The sequence below is a fragment of the Heterodontus francisci genome, chromosome 49, assembly GCF_036365525.1.
Source record: "Heterodontus francisci isolate sHetFra1 chromosome 49, sHetFra1.hap1, whole genome shotgun sequence".
Taxonomy (NCBI): domain Eukaryota; kingdom Metazoa; phylum Chordata; class Chondrichthyes; order Heterodontiformes; family Heterodontidae; genus Heterodontus; species Heterodontus francisci.
Genome location: NC_090419.1, coordinates 993,598 through 1,013,855, shown reverse-complemented (window position 1 = coordinate 1,013,855; position 20,258 = coordinate 993,598). Strand labels below are relative to the sequence as shown.

At 44.6% G+C, this 20,258-nt stretch overlaps 1 protein-coding gene across 1 annotated transcript; it reads left to right on the top strand.

Moving 5' to 3' along the window:
- Nucleotides 1-520: 520 nt before the first annotated feature.
- Nucleotides 521-14,697, top strand: LOC137358267 (probable G-protein coupled receptor 139). The gene is made up of 6 exons (XM_068024170.1): nucleotides 521-587; nucleotides 4,119-4,975; nucleotides 6,421-6,448; nucleotides 13,018-13,112; nucleotides 14,338-14,418; nucleotides 14,611-14,697. Exons 1-6 carry the CDS (start codon nucleotides 521-523, stop codon nucleotides 14,695-14,697), a joined length of 1,215 nt encoding a protein of 404 aa, XP_067880271.1.
- Nucleotides 14,698-20,258: the final 5,561 nt, after the last annotated feature.

The following is a 20,258-nucleotide window of genomic DNA, read 5'->3' as shown; positions in this document are numbered from 1 at the left end:
AGGAATAGTTGAAGGCAGCTGCCAATGAGATAGTGAAGGACTCCCCGGAATTTTAGCCATAGCAGTCAGACTTCTCCCCATTTTTACAGTGAGGAAGGCCCAGATGGACGATGGCTGCAACCTGCCCTTCACCACCCGAACCACAATTGAGTGAAGGACAGCATTGAAACAACATGCGATCTAGAGGTGTGACAGACGGTGTTTGAAAGAACAACCTTGCTGCTCAGAGAATACAACATCAAACTTTCATTAGTTATATAATGTGATGAGAACTTTCCAGTCTTTGAGGTTTGCCAATACAATCTCCAAAATAAATATATTCTATCACAACACAGACTGACCTTGACGTCGTAATCTGTTTGTTCAATTTAAAAACAAACGGTTTGAACAATGTGGCAACATCAATACTCCATGGAGATCCCACAGACTATAAATAACAGGCTCTGCGAAAGTATTGCCTCAGAGTTTGATGCAGAGCGATTACCTGTAGCAAGAAGGAACAGATCACTTCACAAAGAAAATGATTAAAACATTTTATAGTATCTTGAAAATATATTACTTGATCCTTGGCATCATTGGTGTTCCTGGTAAGTTGTAAATCTGAGTGTGAGCTGGCCTATGATTTTACTCTGTGGCAGCTAATATTACATACTGATCTAGTGGTCACCGATATACAGACATCTGATATGCAATATAAGTTTCTTCTGTCAAATATCCGAAATTATCCCTCTAGTTTTATTTCATTGTCTGAGCTGACAATAAACCTCTGTTTCTAACTGACAGGCTCTCTCAGTCATCATATTATTGTATTTATGGAATATTGTGCAATGTTGACTTGGAGCTCAGTAAAAACAACTCTAAGAGTGAAGGTACTAGTGGGAGTATCACTTGGTGTAAAATCGAAATGAGTGTAGGTCACTGATTGTAGTTGAAAACAAGACCCAGTGGCCAATTCTTACTGGGAGTAACCGTCATTGTAGAATTTTACTGAGTGTGGGTTACTAACTGGAGTGGAGCACCTGATCCCAGTGCTGATGTATTACTGGGAGTAACTGTCACTGGAGAATTGTACTGAGTGTGGGTTACTAACTGGAGTGGAACACCTGACCCCAGTGATAATGTATTACTGGGAGTAACTGTCACTGTAGAATTGTACTGAGTCTGGGTTACTAACTGGAGTGGAGCACCTGATCCCAGTGATAATGTATTACTGGGAGTAACTATCACTGTAGAATTGTACTGAGTGTGGGTTACTAACTGGAGTGGAGCACCTGATCCCAGTGATAATGTATTACTGGGAGTAACTGTCACTGCAGAATTGTACTGAGTGTGGGTTACTAACTGGAGTGGAGCACCTGACCCCAGTGATAATGTATTACTGGGGGTAACTTTCAGTGTAGTAGTGTACTGAGTGTGGTCACTAACTGGAGTGGAATACCTGACCCCAGTGACCATGTATTACCGGGAGCATCTTTCAGTGTTGTTTTGTATTGAGTACAATTGTACAATCCGATTCTGTGTTGAAATCATTGTTTCCGGTGACTGATCTCTCCTTTCCTTGGAGTTGTCTGTGTGATTGACGCAAGTCATTGATAGCAATGGGGACGATTTTCGCGGATGTCTGCTAATAAGTGTATACATTGAAATGTATCAGTATTGCTCTGTCTTCCATTGAACTGCCCCAACAGAATCAGATATTAACTACTTCCTTACAGTTACACAGCAGAGAAGCATTATTAAAGCATTCTAATCCTCTGTAAAATTACGTTTCGTATTCTGATTATATTTATTGTGAACACTTAAGTATTTTTAGTGTTGATTAATGCATTGCCCCAAAACGGTTCTGAGAATCTGTATGTCAAAAGTGTTGCTTTTTACGATCGTGCTAATACACAGAATGAATATCGAAATCCAGTTATTCAAACATGCACTTTTGCAAATGACTAAGGTTCTTTCAATCAGTTCTTATGCCTGGTTTAGCGTCTCGACACATGTAAACTGTAACAATTGCTTCCCTGAGCTCAATGAGGTGTGTCCCAGTGAGGAGAGACAGCAATATCGAAGTATCTCACATATCAGATTTTCATGACAGATATCAGACCAGGGGCATTGAGTAATAATATTAGTGAACTGTTAATGATGAAACGAATAGTACACTTCTCTCTGTCTTACTATCGTCCTGGTTAAAAAAAATTGCACCTTCTCGGATAAATCAAGAGCCTTTTTGTCACATGGAGTCCAGGATTGTACATAGAACGCTAATTGTGGAATGAAAAAAACTTTCTATATGAGTTTAATATCAGTGCTCGGCTGTTACAACTTCTTTCTCAGGAAATGAACTCAAATGCTTTGTTAGTATTTTATGGCCGTGTTAACCCAGGATATGATTTCTGAATCTAAACCCCTGAACCCCTTTTCCCTTCGAAACCATTTGGACTCTTATCTTCCAAAGATTATTTGGGAAGCTTATTTTTCTGACCAAAATCCAACACCTCAGACTTAGCTGCAGTGAAAACATTTGCTATTTAAATTCCCATTGTGCAAATCTGTTAACTGTTATTAATGATGTTTTCAGTTATTTTGTTGCATTCTTCCTCTGCATTAACTGTCCTCTCAATTTGGATTTTTCTGCGGATTTTGTAATTGTGCTACTGCTTCCCGAGTTGATATCATTTCTGTAACTGTTGAATGACAGTATTCCTAGGACTGATCCTTGTGGAAACCACTTCCCAACTTCTGCCAATCTGACGAACTACCTTTAACCCATATTCCATGTTTCCTATTTTTGGAGTCAGCTTGCTCTCCATTCTGCTGCTTGTCCCATAACATAACTATTTTTGACAGTAGGCATGAGTCTGCTGTGTGGTTGCTTATCAAAGGCCTTTGGAAAATTAATGTCAATTGTATGGACTGTTTAACACTTCTCTACTCTTTCTGATATTATTCAAACACGTTTATAATAATAATAATTAATAATAATACGACACTGCTAGGTGTTTCTGGATGTTTCACTGTTAAATCTTTGAATAAGTATTCCATGATTATTCCTACGACTAACGTTATGCTTAATTGTCTATCGTTCCTTCAACAAGTTATATCTTCCGTCTTAAATACAAGAATCACATTAGCTGTCCGTCAGCTCTCAGGCACTATTCCCCACTCTGATGAACATTAATGAACAGATAATCGTGTCTCTCTTATCGCTTCCCCATCTTTCAAAGTATGTGTGGATGTAATCCATCTGAACTAGACAGTTTGCCCTTTCTTTCATAAATTTATCGAATATCTCCCCACTTTCTACCTTAAATATCATGAAGGTTTTTTCGAATGTATTCACCATTAACTGACATTAATTACTCCCCTCAGAGGTCCCTCTCCTTTCTTCAGGCACCGAATCCTAATCCACTGGGTCTTTCTGCCCCAATTGTCCCACAGTGCACGACACGTTCTTCCAGAGCTGTGCCTCAGAGGTTCTTTTACATTTCTGTACATGTCAAAGTCCAGTAAAGCCGAGCTGTCCTTCAACTCCCAATGAATGATATCTTGCCTGGCAGACACCATGAAGCCGTTTCCGAGACAGTATCCATTGACCATCTCCTGCTGGATCGTTCTGAGAGCCCTCACTTCTAATTTATTTGTGCTGTTTCATTCACTCACCATTCCCCATGTTTCTCCTCTCTTCCTCAGCAGCTCTGCTCTTGGAATGAAAATCCTCAGAGTATCCTGATCCTGACCCCTGTGCAGAGACACTATTGTATATGCTAGGCATGTGGACATGTGGTGTAAACATTGGAATATTTCACACTCAAATGTTGATGCTGTGGACGCATGTACTAAATATCCAGCCTTTGTATCGGATACATGGACTATTCTTTGCTCAGAACAGTTGTGATGAAACGTCACAGACCGGAAACGTTAATTCTGCTTCCAGCTCTACAGATTCTGCCCGACCTGCTGAGTATTTCCAGCACTTTCTGCTTATATTTCAGATTTCCAGCATCTGCAGCATTTTTCTCCGATACCGGAGCATGGTCTGTGTCTGTGCTTACTGTCTGGGTCAGACAATTCGAGCGTTTGATTGGTTACTTCCACTCACTTTCTCATTCTCTCACTGACAGTTAATTTACTGGCGATTGTGATCCTGTCCCGGGGAAAGTGCGGCCTCTCCACCTGCACCACTCGCTACCTGGTGGCCATGGCAATGGCGGATCTACTGGTCATTATCACTGCGGTCATACTGTTCAGGATCAATTTTTATTATTTCCCAGAAGTTTTAATTTACATCACGCCTGTGTGTAGTGTTATCATTGCCCTGATTCATGCAGCCACAGATTGTTCTGTCTGGTTCACCGTCACTTTCACCTTTGATCGATTTGTGGCCATTTGTTGCCAGAAGCTGAAAACAAAATATTGCACTGAGAAAACTGCAGTTTTTGTTCTAGCAACAGCCGGCATTCTGCTCTGCTTAAAAAACGTCCCTTTTTACTTTGCATATGAACCTCCAGAGATCATCAGCAAAGTACCATGGTTCTGTTATCAAAAGCCAAGCTATTATACTGATCCCAGATGGTTGGGGTTTGACTGGTTTGATAAGTTTTTAAACCCATTGCTCCCAATCGCTTTAATTCTGTTACTCAATGCTTTAACTGTCAGACACATTTTGGTGGCCAGTCGAGTTCGCAAGGGACTGAGGGGTCATAGCAAGGGAGAGAATTGCAGTGACCCAGAGATGGAGAGCAGAAGGAAGTCTGTGATTTTACTCTTCACCATATCTGGCAGCTTCATACTTCTGTGGTTGGTGTTTGTTATCGAATACTTATATTATACCATATCAGGAACGGGTCACAGGGATTACAGTGATTCGGAATATATATTTCGACAAGTCGGATTGATGATACGGGATTTAAGTTGCTGCACAAATACATTTATTTATGGGACGACTCAGGCCAAGTTCAGAGAGCAGGTCAAGAGTGCGGTGAGATGTCCAGTTAGATCAATTATTCAATTAATCAATAAACAAAACTGACAGCAGCCCAGGGGCAAGTCCCAGTGTTTGCAGTCCATGAATCTAATATTCATCCCCGATATGCAAGAGGTGACCGACAGCTGGATGACCAGAAATACAATAGCAGGGGGGCAGGTGGCGTCACACATGTCGAAAAGCAGCAGCTCAGAGGCAATGAGGTGACCTTTGGAGGAGTGGAGAGAAAGGGGACAGGAGGAGAGTCTGAGCGTCCCCCGCCGGAGAGACGTGGAATCAGCAGCTACTGTCTCTCCAGCACCCCAACTGGGTCCATCGCTGAAAACAAAAGTTACTGTTCCAAAATCAAAATGCTGCAGATGCTGGAAATCTACACTTGTCTGTTCATCACTAATATTTGCTTTCATTTCCGAGAAATACTACTTAGTCCATCTCCCTTACTTTCCCACTGCTTGGTCACTGCCAACTCTCTCTCTCACTCTCTCACTGAGTCAGATGGTGGGCTGGTGGAGGTCATTTGGGGTTTGCAAGAAGCATGAATTAGAAGATCGCAGAGGTTTCAGCGGGTTGCAGAGGCTGTTGGTGTTTACAGGTATAGGCTGGGTGTTGGGGCTGGAGGAGGTCGCAGAGATAGGGAGGGTGGTCTGGGCTGGAGTAGGTTAGAGATAAGAAGGATTGTTGGGGCTGGAGGAGGTTACATGGACAGGGAGGGTTGTAGGAGCTGCAGGAGTTTACGGAGAGTGTCATGATCCTTTTTATTCTCTCGGGGAAATATGTGGTGTGTCCTGAAGACAGCAAAGGAGCAATACTGCTTTAAGAACAAGCAGGCCTTCGGAGTTACTGAAAAAGTGCATTCGCTTGACTTTGAAACAGCCATTCACACTGAGCATCGAGAGACACGTTTGTTACAACTTAATTTTGAACTGTCTTAGAGTGCAAACAGAGTATTCTGACAGAGGAAACAGACAGACATCGACGTGTTAGCACCTGAAAGAAGAGTCTTAGCCCATTTTAGAGAGGAGGAAGAGAATTTAGTCTGTTTATTTATTATTATCTCTCAAAATTTAAAAAAAAAATCAGGCCTAAACAGATATCTCTGATAATTTAAACAGTAGGAAGGGAAGTTAAACTGTGACAATCTTTTATCCCTCAAGCACTCTAAAGCCAGATTGATTCTATTAAAAGTGGTTGTGAGTTGTTGATCTACTGTGGTCACCGCTGGAGAAGGAAAACATCACTTACTACTGGATTTCAACGACAGACTGTTTTACTGTTGAATAACCTATTTTGTCCCCATCCAACGGCTGTGAGGACTTCAAGCAACATTGGGCTGCAAATTTGCAAGGACTATAATTTTTCTCTTTTAAATGTTGTTTATGTCTTCGTAGTGTTTACGAATTTACATTTTCTAATTAAACTATTATTTTGTTGATTTACAGACATGGAGGTTTGTAGCAGCTGCAGGAGGTTAGGTAGATAGGTCGGGTTGTAGGAGCTGGAGGAGATAACAGAGATATGGAAGGTTGTAAGAAATGGAGCTGGTTACAGAGATGTGGCAGGATGTCCGAGCTGGACGGGTTTACATAGATAGGAATGGTTGGAGGAGTGGTCACATATAGATGGAGGGTTTTTATGGCTGGATGAGCTTAGAGAGATATGGATGTTTGTATGAGCTGCAGGAGGTCCCTGAGAGTGGGAGGTTTGTCAGAGCTGGGGGACATTGCAGAGATAAGGAAGTCTGTAAGGGCTGCAGGAGGTCACATTGATGGGTGCGGGGTTGATGAGCTGGAGAAGGTTTCAGAGATATACAGAGCTGCAGGGGATGCAGGGGGATACATAGATAGAGAGAGTTGTAGGAGCTGGAAGAGGCTACAGAGATTTGGACGGTTGTCGGGGTGCAGGGTGTTACATATATATGGAGGATTACAAAGTTTGCATGAGGTAAGAGAGATATGGAGGGTTGTATGAGCTGCAGGAGGACCCTTGAAGTAGGAGGGTTGTAGGAGCTGGAGGAGGTTGCAGTGATATGGGGGGGTGTCAGGGCTGCAGTGGGTTACATAGATGGGGAGGGTTATAGGAGATGGAGGGCATAACAGAGATATGGAGGGTTGTAGGGCCTATAGGTGCTTACATAGATAAGGGAGGGTTGTAGGGGCTGGAGGAGGTTACAGAGATATGGATGGCTGAAGGGCGGCACAGTGGTGCAGTGGTTAGCACTGCAGCCTCACAGCTCCAGCGACCCGGGTTCAATCCTGGGTACTGCCTGTGTGGAGGTTGCAAGTTCTCCCTGTGTCTGCGTGGGTTTCCTCCGGGTGTTCCGGTTTCCTCCCACATACCAAAGACTTGCAGGTTGATAGGTAAATTGGCCATTATAAATTGACCCCAGTATAGGTAGGTGGTAGGGAAGTATAGGGATAGGTGGGGATGTGGTAGGAATATGGAATTAGTGTAGGATTAGTATAAATGGGTGGTTGATGGTCGGCACAGACTTGGTGGGCCGAAGGGCCTGTTTCAGTGCTGTATCTCTAATCTAATCAAATAATCAAGGGGAAGCAGAGGGTTGCATAGATAGGGAGGGTTGCAGGAGCTGGAGGGGGTTAGATCGATATGGAGGGTTATAGGGGCTGCAGGAGGTTGCACAGAAAGGGATGGTCGTAGGAGGTGGAGGGCGTTAGATCGACATGGAGGGTTATAGGGGCTAGTGGACGTCACAGAGACATGGAGGGTTGTACAGCTGCTGCAGGTCCCACAGATTGCGAGAGATGCAGGAGGTTATAGTGATATGGATGTTTATAGGGGCTGCAGGAGTTTACATATATATGGAGGGTTATAGGGTCTGGAGAATGTTAAAGAGTTATGGAGGGCTGTAGGAGCTGCAGGAGGTCACTTAGATGGCCGGCGCGTTGTAGGAGCTGTAGAAGGTTGCATAGATATGGAGGGCTGCAGGGAGTTACACAGATAGGGAGGATTGTAGGAGCTGGCGGATTTTACAGAGATCTGGACTCTTGTAGGGGCTGCAGGGGGTTACATACATATGAAGGATGAGAAAGGTTGGAGGAGGTTGCAGAGGTAGAGAGTGTTGTAGGAGCTGAAGGAGATTACAGAGTTATGGAGGGACCTAAGGGCTGCAGGGGCTTGCATAGATAAGGAAGTCTATAGGAGCTGGAGCAGGTTACAGTGATGTGGAGCATTGTTGGGCTGCAGGGTGTTACATAGATAGAGGGAGCTGTAGAAGCTGTCGGAGGTTACAGAGATAGGGAGAGTTGTAAGTGCTGCCGGAGGTTACATATATATGTGGACAATTATAGGGGTTGGATGACATTACAGAGATATGCAGGGTTTTATGCGCTGCAGGAGGTCCCATTGATTGTGAGGGTTGTAGGAGCAGGAGGCGGTTGCAGTAATGTGTAGGTCTGCATGGGCTGCCGTCGTTTTCATAAGTAGGGAGGGCAGTAGGAGCTGGAGGAGATAACCGAGATATGGAGGGTTTTAGTCGCTTCTGGGGTTTACATAGATAGGGAGGGTTGTAGGAGCAGGAGGAAGTTGCACAAACATGAAGGGTTCTGGAGGTTGCAGGGGGCTACATAGATAGGGAGGGTTCTAAGATTTGGATGGGTTTGAGAAATATGCAGGGTTGCAACATCTGCAGAAGGTCACAGAGATGGGCAGGGTTGTAGGATCTGGACGAGCTTGCAGTGATATGGAGGGTTGTATGGGTTCCAGAGTGTTACATAGTTAAGGAAGGTTGCAGGATCAACAGCACGTTACATATATGTGGGTGGCTATAGAGGCTCTGTGAGGTTTGAGAGATTTGGAGGGTTGTATGATCTGCAGGAGTTTCCACAGATTGGGAGGTTTGTGGGTGCTGGAGGAGATGGAAGGAATATGGAGGTTTGTAGGGCTGCAGGGGGTTACATAGATAGGGAGGTTTATAGGAGCTAGAGGAGGTTACAATGAAATGAAAAGTTGCAGGGCCTGCAAGGGTTTACACAGATAGGGAAGGTTGTAGTGGCTGCAGGAGGTTTCATATATATGGAGGGTTATATGGGCTGGATGAGCTTAGAGAGATATGGAGAGTTGAATGAGCTGCAGGAGGTCCCTTATAGTGAGAGAGTTGGAGGAGATGGAGGAGATGACAGAGACATGGACAGTTATGGGGCTGCAGTGTATTACATAGATAGGGAGGGTTGTAGGATCTGCTGGACGTTCAATAGATGGGCGGGGTTTCAGGAGCTGGAGAACGTTTCAGAGATATGGAGGGCCGCAGGGGCTGCAGGTGGCACATAGATTGGAGGGTTGTCGGAGCTGGAGGAGGTTACAGAGATTTGGACTATTGTAGGAGTGCAGGTTTTTACACAGATATGGAATGTTATAGGGGCTGGATGAGGTTAGATTTATATGGTTGTATGAGCTGCAGGAGGTCCTTTAGTGTGGGAGGGTTGTAGGAGCTGGAGGAGGTTGCAGTGATATTGAAGTTTGGAGGGGCTGCAGAGTGCTACATAGATTGGGAGGGTTATCGCAGATGGAGAGGAGAACGGAGATGTGGAGGGTTCTAGGGATTGCTGGGGTTTGCATAAATAGGGAGGGTTGCAGGTGCTGAAGTGGCTATATAGATCGGAGGGTTGTAGGGGCAGGAGGAGATTCCATGTATATGTGGAATTATAGGGACCGGATGAGCTTAGAGAAATATGGATGGTTGTCGGGGCTGGATGAAGTTTAAACGATAGGGAGGGTTATAATGGCTGGAACAGGTTACAAGGCTATCGAAGGTTGTAGGAGCTGCAGATGTCATACAGATACTGGGGTTGTAGGAGCTGGAGAAGGCTGCAGAAATATGGAAGGTTCTAGGGGCTGCAGGGTCTAACATGGATAAGGAGGGTTGTAGGAGCTGGAGGAAGTTACAGAGAAACGGAGGGTTGCAGGGGCTGAAGGAGGTCGCATAGATGGCGGGTTGTAGTAGCTGGAGAAAGGTTTCAGAGATATGGACGGCAGCAGGGGCTGTAGGGTGTTGCATAGATAGGGAGGGTTATAGGAACTGGAGGAAATTACAGAGATATGGATGGTTGAAGGGCCGCAGGGGTGGCATAGATAGGGAGGGTTTTAGGAAGTGGAGGAAATTATAGAGTTACATAAACAGCGAGGGTTGTAGGAGCTGGAGTAGGTTACAGAGATAAGGAGGGCTGTAGGGGCTGCTGGAGTGCATAGATGGGGAGGGTTGTAGGTCTGGAGAGGTTACATGTGTATGGAGTGTTATAGGGGCTGGATGAGATTAGAGATATCTGGAGGTTTGTATGGACTGGAGGAAGTTAAAGAGATAGGGAGGGTTATAGGGCTGGAGGAGGTTCCAGGGTTATGGAGTGTTGTAGGAGCTGCAGGTGGTCACAATGTTTGTGGGGAGGGATGGTGCAGTGCTCTCGAAGCTGGAGAGGTTTGCCTTGTTATGGAGGGCTGTAGGGGTTGCAGAGGGTTACATAGATGGGGAGGTTTATAGGAGCTGGAGGGCATTACAGAGATATGGAGGATTGTCGGGGCTGCAGGGGGTTCCAAAGATTGGGAGGGTTGCAGGAGCTGGAGGGCCTTACAGAGATACGGAGGATTGTAGGGGCTGCAGGGGGTTACATAGTTAGGGATGTTTGTAGAATCTGGAGGTGGTTATAGAGATAAGGAGGGTTTTAGGAGCTGGACGACATTCCAGCGATACAAAGGATTGTAGGGGCTGCAGGGGGTCCAAAGATAGGGTGAGTTGTAGGAGTGGGAGAAAGTTACAGAGATATGGATGGTCGTGGGGGCTGCAGGAGGTTGAATAGCTAGAGATGTTCGTAGGAGCTGGAGGTGGTTAGATCTAAATGGAGGATTATTGGGGCTAGTGGATGATATAGATACACAGAGCGTTGTACAGCTGCGGGAGGTCCCGTAGATTGGGAGTGCTGTAGGAGATGGAGGAGGTTGCATTGATATGGAGGTTTGTAGGGGCTGCAGGGGTTTAGATATATATGGATGGTTATCGGGTCTTGAGAAGGCTGAAGAGTTATGGAGGGGCTTTGGAGCTGCAGTAGGTCACAGAGATTGGGGGCGGGTTGTAGGAGCTGGAGAAGGTTGCATAGATATAGAGGGTTGCAGGGGCTGTGGGGAGTTACATAGATAGGGAGTGTTGTCGGAGCTGCAGGGGGTTACATATATTTGGAGGATTATAAAGGCTGGAGGTGGTTACAGAGGTAGAGAGGGTTGTAGGAGCTGGAGGAGGATGCAGAGATATGGAGGACTGTAGGGGCTTCAGGAGTTTACATAGATAGGGACTGTCGTGGGAGCTGGTGAAGGTTGCTGTGATTTGGAGGGACCTACGGGCTGCACGTGGATACATTCATAGGGATGGTTGTAGGCGTTTACATTTAAATGGGGTGTTATAGGGACTGGAGGATGTTACAGAGATATGGAGGGTGGCAGAATCTGCGGGAGGTCCCATAGATTGGGAGAGTTGTCGGAGCTGGAGGAGGTTGCATATATATGGAGAGTTGTAGAGGCCAGATGAGATTACGGAGATATACAGGGTTATATGAGCTGCAGGAGGTCTCATAGATAGGGAGGGTTGTAAGAGCAGGGGGAGGTTGCAATAATGTGGAGTTTTGTCAGCGCTGCAGCGGGTTACATAGATTGGGAGGGTTGCCGGAGCTGGAGGAGGTTACAGAGATATGGAGGTCTGGAGGCGTCGCAGGTGGTTACATAGACAGGGAGGTTTGTAAGAGCTCTAGTGGGTTAGGAAATATGGAGCGTTGTTGGCGCTGGATGGGGTCTGAGAGATATCCAGGGTTGCAGAAGCTGCAGGAGGTCACTGAGATTGGGAGGGTTGTAGGGGCTGGAGGACTTTACAGAGATATGGAGAGTTGTCGGGCTCCAGGGAGTTAAACAGATAGAGAGGGCTGTAGCAGCTGGAGAAGATTATAGATTTATGGAGGGTTGTAGCGGCTGCATGAGGTTACATACATGTGATGGTTGTTGGAGCTCGAGTGGGTTACAAATATATGGAGGGTTATCGGGACTGGAGGAAGATAGAGAGTTATGGTAGGTTGCAAGAGATGCAGGAGGTATCAGAGATTGGGACGGTTGTAGGAGCTGGAGAATTTTACAGAGACATGGACGGTTGAAGGGTATTTCATCGATAGGGAGGGTTGTAGGACCTGGGGTAGGTTACAGAGAGTTGTAGGGGCTTCAGGAGGTAAAATAGATAGGGATGGTTGTTCGAGCTGCAGGTGGCTATATATATCGGAGGGTTATAGGGTCTTGAAGAGGTTAAAGAGATATGGTGGGTTGTCAGGGCTGGATGAGGATACTCAGATAGGGGGTGCTCTAGGTGCTGGAGACAATTGCAGCGATATGGAGGTTTTCAGGAGCTGCACATGCAACACTCACACGCATATATACATTTAAAGTATGTAGATACAATCCCTCAGCACCCCATTGGAACTGGAAAAGGCCATTCAGCCCTCTCTAGCCTGTTAAATAGCAACAGCAGGAGGTCATTCAAACCCCTTGAGCTTGTTACAAAGGAAGAGGAGCGGATCAGTCAGTACCTCACACGGCGAGATCGGATAACTCAATATAGGCTGGCGGGATGAAGCCTGGGATCTTCCTGCTCTATGCATGCGGGGCTCAGTACACACCTCACAGCCCCAAGTAAGCAATGGTTAACACACGGAATGGAAAAAATGAATGAGAGAATTCTGGTGAGCAATCAATAAACCAAAACTCATTCAGAGACAGAATATTTTACTTTATTTTCGTATCGAAGCAGGAGGGTTTATTCCAGGCCCGTAACTCCTCTCACTGACACACCAGCTCTCAATCTGTTTGGTCACCGGTAGATTCATTCAGTATCACCCCATCATTTACTTTGCAGAGCAGACTCGCTGGACCTACCATTATAGAGAGTTTGGGGTTGGTGCAGAATGAACCGATCATCTCTCCGACTCGAGGGGGTTGAATGGAATTCAGGAGAAGCTTCCTTACCCAGTGAATGTTGAGAATTTCGGACTCAATAGCGCGGGCAGTGGTTGAAGTAAATGGTGTAGATGTATTTTGGGGGAAGCTGGATAAACACATGAGGCAGAAAGGAATAGAAGGATATGTCGAACGGGTGAGATGAGGAGCGGGTGGGGTGAATGCTGGGTATTTCCTGCTCTGTGCTACCCCTTAACACTGCCAACAGTTGCGGCCGGACCATGTGGTTTGTTCTTCTTGCAAGGAGCAGACAATCCAGGTTCCACAAATTGTGGTTGATGAACTAGGCTGCAACCATTCCATTTTCTGTCTTTTTGGGATTTTGCGCTGGTTAAGATAATTGAAACTGGCCTGAGGCAAAGCACAAACCGACAGACGAGAATCAGAGTGAAAGCGAGGGAGAGAGAGAGAATTGGCCATTAGAAGGAAATCCATCAATGGCAGATCAAATCACAAAAATGATGCTATCGGATCATACCCATTAGGAATGGGGTGCACCGGCGGGCACAGTCCTAGAGCCATTTACGGCATAGAAGGAAGACATTCGGCCCATCGAGTCTATGCCAGCTCTCCATGGAGCAATCCAGTCAGTCCCACTCCCCTGGTTAATAACCGCAGCACTCCAAGTCTCTTTCGTTTAAGCGCCCATCCAATTTCTTTAGAAAACTTCGATTGTGTCCACTTCTACCACGCTCAAGTGCAGCGAGTTCCAGGTTATTATCACTCACTGGGTAAAAAAAGTTATTCTCACATCCTCTGCATTTTTTGCGTTTGCCAGCTCTTATACCATTAGTTAATAGGAACAGCTTTTCCTTGTCGAACATATCGAAGAATATCATAACCTTGTACACCTCTATCAATTCTCCCCTCAATCTCCATTGCTCCAAGGAGAACAAAGAAAAGTTTTCCAACCTCACCTTGCAGCTAGCAATCCCCTCGCAGCTAGCAATCCCCTCATCTGGAACCATTCTGGTAAATCTCCTCCGCACCCTCTCAGGGATCCTCACATCCTTCCAAAAGTGTGATGACCAGAAATGCATACACTAATCCAATTGGGGCATAACCAGATTGTTATAAAGTTTCAACATAACTTCCCTGACTGTTGCACAATGCGTCTATTTACGAAGTCAACAATGCCATATGTTTGGCTACCACTCCCTCAGTATGTCCTTCAACTTTCAAAGTTCGATGTACAAGCATCCCCAGGTCTCTCTGTTCCTGCACACGTTTTGGAACCGTGCCATTCGGTCTATATTGCCTCTCCCTATTCCTTCTGCCAAAATGCATGACCGCTTACTTATATTAAATTCCATCTGCCACCTGTCTTTCCATTTTTCTAGCACATCTATGTCCTGTTGTAGGCTGTTCATATCATCCTCACTGTTTGCCACACCACCAAGGTTTGTGCCATCGACACATTTCGAGATTCTGCATTCCAAGATGTAAGACTTAAATATAGCAAAAAAAAATGCTCCGAGCACTGACTCTGGGAGAAAATTACTATCTACCATCCGCCAGTCTGCAAAAAAAAAACAACCATTTAGCATGGCTCGCTGTTTTCTGTCCTTTAGATAATTTTGTATCCAGTTGAACACTGGTTCTCCTATTCTATGAGCCTCAATTTTGTTAAGCAGCTTATTATGTGGTACATTATCAAACTCATTCTTAAAGTCCATGTCAACAACATTCATTGCATTTCCTTCCTCAACCTTATCTGTTGAACATCATACAATTCAATCAAATTAGTCAAGCATGATCTGCCTTTTACAAATCCGTGCTGGCTATCACAAATTAACTGAAACCTCTCCAAGTGCTAGTCGAATTTTCCCTGAGTCTTATTTCTAAACTTTTATCCACCACTGATGTTAGGCCAACTGCCTGCAGTTGCCAGAAATGTCCTTGCACCCTTTTTTGAATAAGGGATTCACTTTGCCACTCTCTAACCCTCTGTCACTTCCCTCATATCTGGGAAGATTGCACAATTATGACACGCCCTTCTGCAATGTCTACCCCCACTTTGTTTAGTAACCTGCCATGCAGTCCATCTGGATCAGGTGACTTATCTACCCCTATCACAGCCAGCCTTTTCAGCACCTGCCTCTCTCAAATTTTACCATATGCATTGGCTCAACTCTCCGCTTCTATTGATATTTTGTTAGATTCATCTTCCTTAGTAAACACTGATACAATATACTCATTATCTATTCTAGCCTTTATGTTACTGGAAACGCTACTTTCATCCTCCAATTCTGCTGAACACAAAGTATCCTTCAAGTGTGTCACCTGGAATTCTGCGCTTTCCAGTCGCTGCCCTGCATGCTTCGTGATGAACCCAGAGCACTCTCTCAATCTGAGTAATACACCTAAATTCACAATCATAAAGCACAGGAGGTCATTCAGACCGTTGTCCTTGTGCTGGCTCTTTAAGAGTGATCCACTTAGTCTCACACTCCACCGACCTTCCTCCATAGCTCTGTACATTCATTCCCTTCAAGTATTTATCCAATTCTCCTTTAAAAGTTACTCTTGAATTTTCTTCCAGCACCTTTTCAGGCAGTGCATTCCAGATCACAACAACTCACTGTGTCAAAACATTTCTCATTGCCCCCTCTGGTGCCATAGTCAATTATAATAAATCTTTGTCAATTGGTTACAGACCCTCCTGCCACTGGAAACATTTATGCATATTGACTCTATCAAAAAATTGTGTGACTTTGAAAGACTTGATTAAATATACTCTTAAGCTTCTGTGCTCTAAGGAAAACAATCCCAAATTCTCTCGTTTCTCCAAATTAACAGAAATCCCTCATACCTGTGGCTATTCTGGGAAATAACCTCTTGCACCCTGTCTAATACCTTGACAGCTTTCTGAAACTGCGGTGCCCAGAACTGGAGAAAATATTCCATTTGGGAACTAATCAGCGTTTTATAAAGGTTTAGTGCAATGTCCATGTATTGTAGGCTGTGCCTCTCTGTATAGATCCCAGGATCCACTATATGTTTTAATCAGCCCTCTCAAATTGCCCCACCAGAATGACTTGTGAACAAGCATCCCCTGTTTCGGATTTATTGGCAGTACCAACATTGAGGGAGTGCTTCACAGTGGGATGGGCAGCTCTGAGGGAGGGCGAGACTGTCAGAGGAGCAGTACTGATGGAGCACTGCAATGTCGGATGATCAGCACTGAGGGAGGGCTGTAACAGTCGGAGGAGCAGCATTGAGGGAGCCCTTCAATGTCGGAGGGGCAGCACTGAGGGAGCACTGCACTGTCCAAGGATCTGTACTGAGGGAGTGCTGAGACAATCAGAGGAGCAGCACTGAGGGAGTGCTACAATGTTAATTCGGCAGTACTAAGGGAGCACTGCATGGTCGAAAGGTCAATACTAAGGGAATGAGGCACAATCAGATGGGCAGTACTGAGGCAGTGCTCCACTGTTGGAGGAGCATTACTGAGGGAGTGCTGTCCTGTCGAAGAGGCGATTTAAAAATGCACTGCAATGTTGGATGTGCTGTTTGTTTGGATGACAGGTCCCTAGGTCCCGTTTGCCCACTTCGGTGGAGATAAATACTTCCAGGACCCCGTCTCCTGCTGAGAGAGCAGCTACTACGTTAAAACAATCAGCTTTTGCCCAGTTACCACCTTCCCCACCACAACTGCCATCGAAAGACGGAAAGGCCCGAGGATGCCAAATGGACTCCTCCTGTTCCAGCATAACTGGCTCGAGGAGCTGAATGACCTCCTCCTGTCCCTGTGTAACATCCTCTCGGGGGCTTAATGGCCTCCTCCTGTTCCTGTTTATCAGTCTCAAGAGGGTTTAATGGCCTCTTCCTTTTCCTGCGTTTTCTCTGATTGGTCAGTCATGGCGATGGACAGTGAATCTCTCTGCCTGATTAAAACTGTCCTTGTATGTTGTCTCGTCCTCGCTCTCCCATCCCCAGGAATAGTTGAAGACTCTCGCCAATGAGACAGTGAATGACTCCTCAGAGTTTCACTGCCTGCCATTCCAATTCTCCATACATCACAGTGAGATCCTGCAGCTCAAGGCCCAGATGGATGATGGACACAATCTGCTCTTCCCCTTCTGAACCACAATGGAGTGAAGGACCTCGCTAAAACAAAATGAGAGCGAGGGATGGCTCTAAGGGTGTTGGAAAGAACACCCTCATTGCTGGGAGAATGCAGCCTCGAATTTTCATTAGTTAATAAAACCTCTGTTTGTCACTGACAGGCTCTCTGAATTATGTAGTTATGGCATTTTGTGGAATTTCATGTAATGTTGAATTGGAGCTCAGTGAATGTAACTCTCCGAGTAAGATTTTTAGTGGGAATATCAGTTAGTGCAAAATCATACTGAGTGTGGATCGCTAACCAGAGTGGAACACCTGACTGCAATGACCATGTATTACTGACAGTATCTGGCTCTGTAGTATTGTATTGAGTTAAGTTCACTAACGATAGTGGGACACAAGATCCCAGTGGTCATGTATTATTTGGAGTATCTGTCACTGTTAAGCTGAACTGAGAGTGGGCCACTAGCCGGAGTGGGAAACCTGATCCCAGTTGTCATGTTCTACTGGGAGTATCTGTCTCCGTGGAGTTGTAAGGAGTATAATGGTAGAACATGGTTCTATTTCGAAATCATTTATTCAGGTAAACTAAAAGCAACATACTATGGAAATCTGAAATAAAAACAGCTGGAAATACGCAGCATGTCTGGCAACATCTGGGGAGAGAGAAACAGATTTATCTTTCAGGTCTCTGACGTTTCGTCAGAACTGGAAATGATTAGAAATGTAGTTGGGTTTGTGCGAGTGAAGGTGGAGGGGGAAGAAAAACAAAAGGGAAGGTGTGTGATAGGGTGGACGGAAGGAGAGATTAAATGACAAAGGTGTCATGGGATGAAAGGCAAATGGATTAGGAATGGACGTACTAAAAGGCAAAGCATTTGTCCAGAGAATGGTAACGGTAGCATTTGCAGATGCATTACATGGTCTAAAACAAATAAACTTTCCTCTAAGACACAAAAGCCAAACAGGAAAGATAAATTAACCGTGGCTAGTAAAAGTTAAAGATTGCCTAGATCAAGATAAGTGGCTTATCAGGCTGTCAGAAAAATGGGTAAACCCGAGGATAGTGAGCAATTTAGAATCCAGCAAATCATGACCAAGAAATTGATAAGAAAAGGGAAAATATAATATGAATGCAACATAGCAAGAAACATAAAGGTGGATGGTAAAAGTATATTTAGGTATGTGAAAAGGAAAAGTTTAGCAAGGACAGACCTATTGCAGGTGGAGACAGGAGAATTGTTAGTGGAGAATAGGGAATGGGCAGACAAAATAAACAATTACTTTGTATCTGTCTTCATGGAGGAAGAAACAGAAAATGTCCCAGAATACTAGGAAACCAAGGGACTTTCAAAAATGAGGAACTGAAAGAAATTAGTATTAATGAAGAGTTAGCACTCGAAGGGTTAACCGGAGTGAAGGTTGAGAAATCTATGGGATCAGATGATCCACACACCAGAGTGTTGATAGAGGTGGCGAAAAGAGAGGGAATGCACTGGTGGTTATCTTTCAATATTCTATCGATTCTGGAAAGGTCCCTTCGGACTGCAAAGTAGCAAATATAACAACACTATTGAAGAAAGGAGGCAGAGAGAAAACGGGTAACGACAGACCTGTGAGTTTGACGTTGGTAGTATGGAAAATGGTAGAATCCATTCTAAAGGATCTGACAACTGGACACTTAATAAATCATGATATGATTTTAAAGAGTCAAAATGAATTTATGGAGGGAGATCATGTTTGAGAAAGTTGTTGGAGTTTTTTAGGATTTTACTTGCAGCATAGATAAAGGAGAACCAGTGGATGTGGTGTATTTGAATTTTCAGAAGGTATTTGATACTGTCCCACACAGGAGGTTAGTAAACAAAATTAGAACACATGGGATTAGGGTTAATATACTGCAACGAATGTGGAATTGGTTAACATACAGAATAAACTGGCCGTTCTCAGGATGGTAGCTTGTTGCTAATGGGGTGCCACAGGAATCAGTGCTGGGGCCGCAGCCATTCACAATCTATGTAAATGAGTTGGATTTGGCGACCGAATGTAATATTTCCAAATTTGCTGATCACACAAAACTAGGTGGGAATTTAAGTTGTGAGGAGGATGCAAGGAGGCTTCAAGGGACTTTCACAGACTAAGGGAATGGGCAAGAATATGGCAGATCGAATGTAATGTGAATAATTGTGATGTTATTTTCTTTGGTAGAAAAACACAGAAAAAAACAGACTATTTCTTAAATGAGTCGAGGTTGGGAAAGGTTGATGTCCAAAGCTACCTGGGTGTCCTTTTTCATAAATCACTAAAACCTTGCATGCAGCTGCAGCAAACAATTAGAAAGGCAAATAGTATGTTCGGCTTAATCAAAGGGGGTTTTAGGTGGAGAAGTAAACAAGGCTTGCTGCAATTGTATCGAGCCTTGGTGAGACCACACCTGGTGTATTGTGTCGTTTTGATCTCCTCATCTGAGGAACAATATACTTGCCATGGAGGGAACTGAGCCTGTATTCTCTCGAGTTTCGAAGAATGAGATGTGATCTAATTGAAACTTTAAAAAATCTTAAACGGCGTGACAAAAGTAGATGCAGATTCGATATTTCGCATGGCTGGTGGGTGTGGACCAAGGGGGCATAGTCTCAGAATAAGGGGGAAGCCATTTAAGACTGAGGAGGAAGTTCGTCACTCAGCGGATGATGAATCTTTGGAATTCTCTACCCCAGAGGACTGTGGAATTGAGGATGCTGAAGACAGAAATCTACAGATATTTAGATGCAAATGACATCCAGGGATGTGGGGATTGCACGGGAAAGTAGACTATCAGCCAAATTTAATTGAATGGCGAAGAAGGCTCCAAGGGCTGAATGGCCTACTCTTGCTTCTATGTTCCCATTTTCCTATGTTCATATCATGAACAGTTCTGTCTGAAAGCACAACCATGAAAAAACGGAGTTTGAGACACCCATTAAACTGCACCGAAAGAAACGGATGTTAATTAATTCCTGACATCACATAGCATTGTCACAGCATTCTAATTCCCTGTCGAATGAATTTTGTGCTCTGAGTATAGTTACTGTAAACACTACATTTACTTTACTGCTGAGTATCGCCTTCCCCCCAGCTGGGTCATAAAAATCTGTGTGTCAGGAGTGATGAATTTTATTGTCTTGCTATTGCATAGGAAGAATATTGGACTGTGGTATTGAAACAACCTATT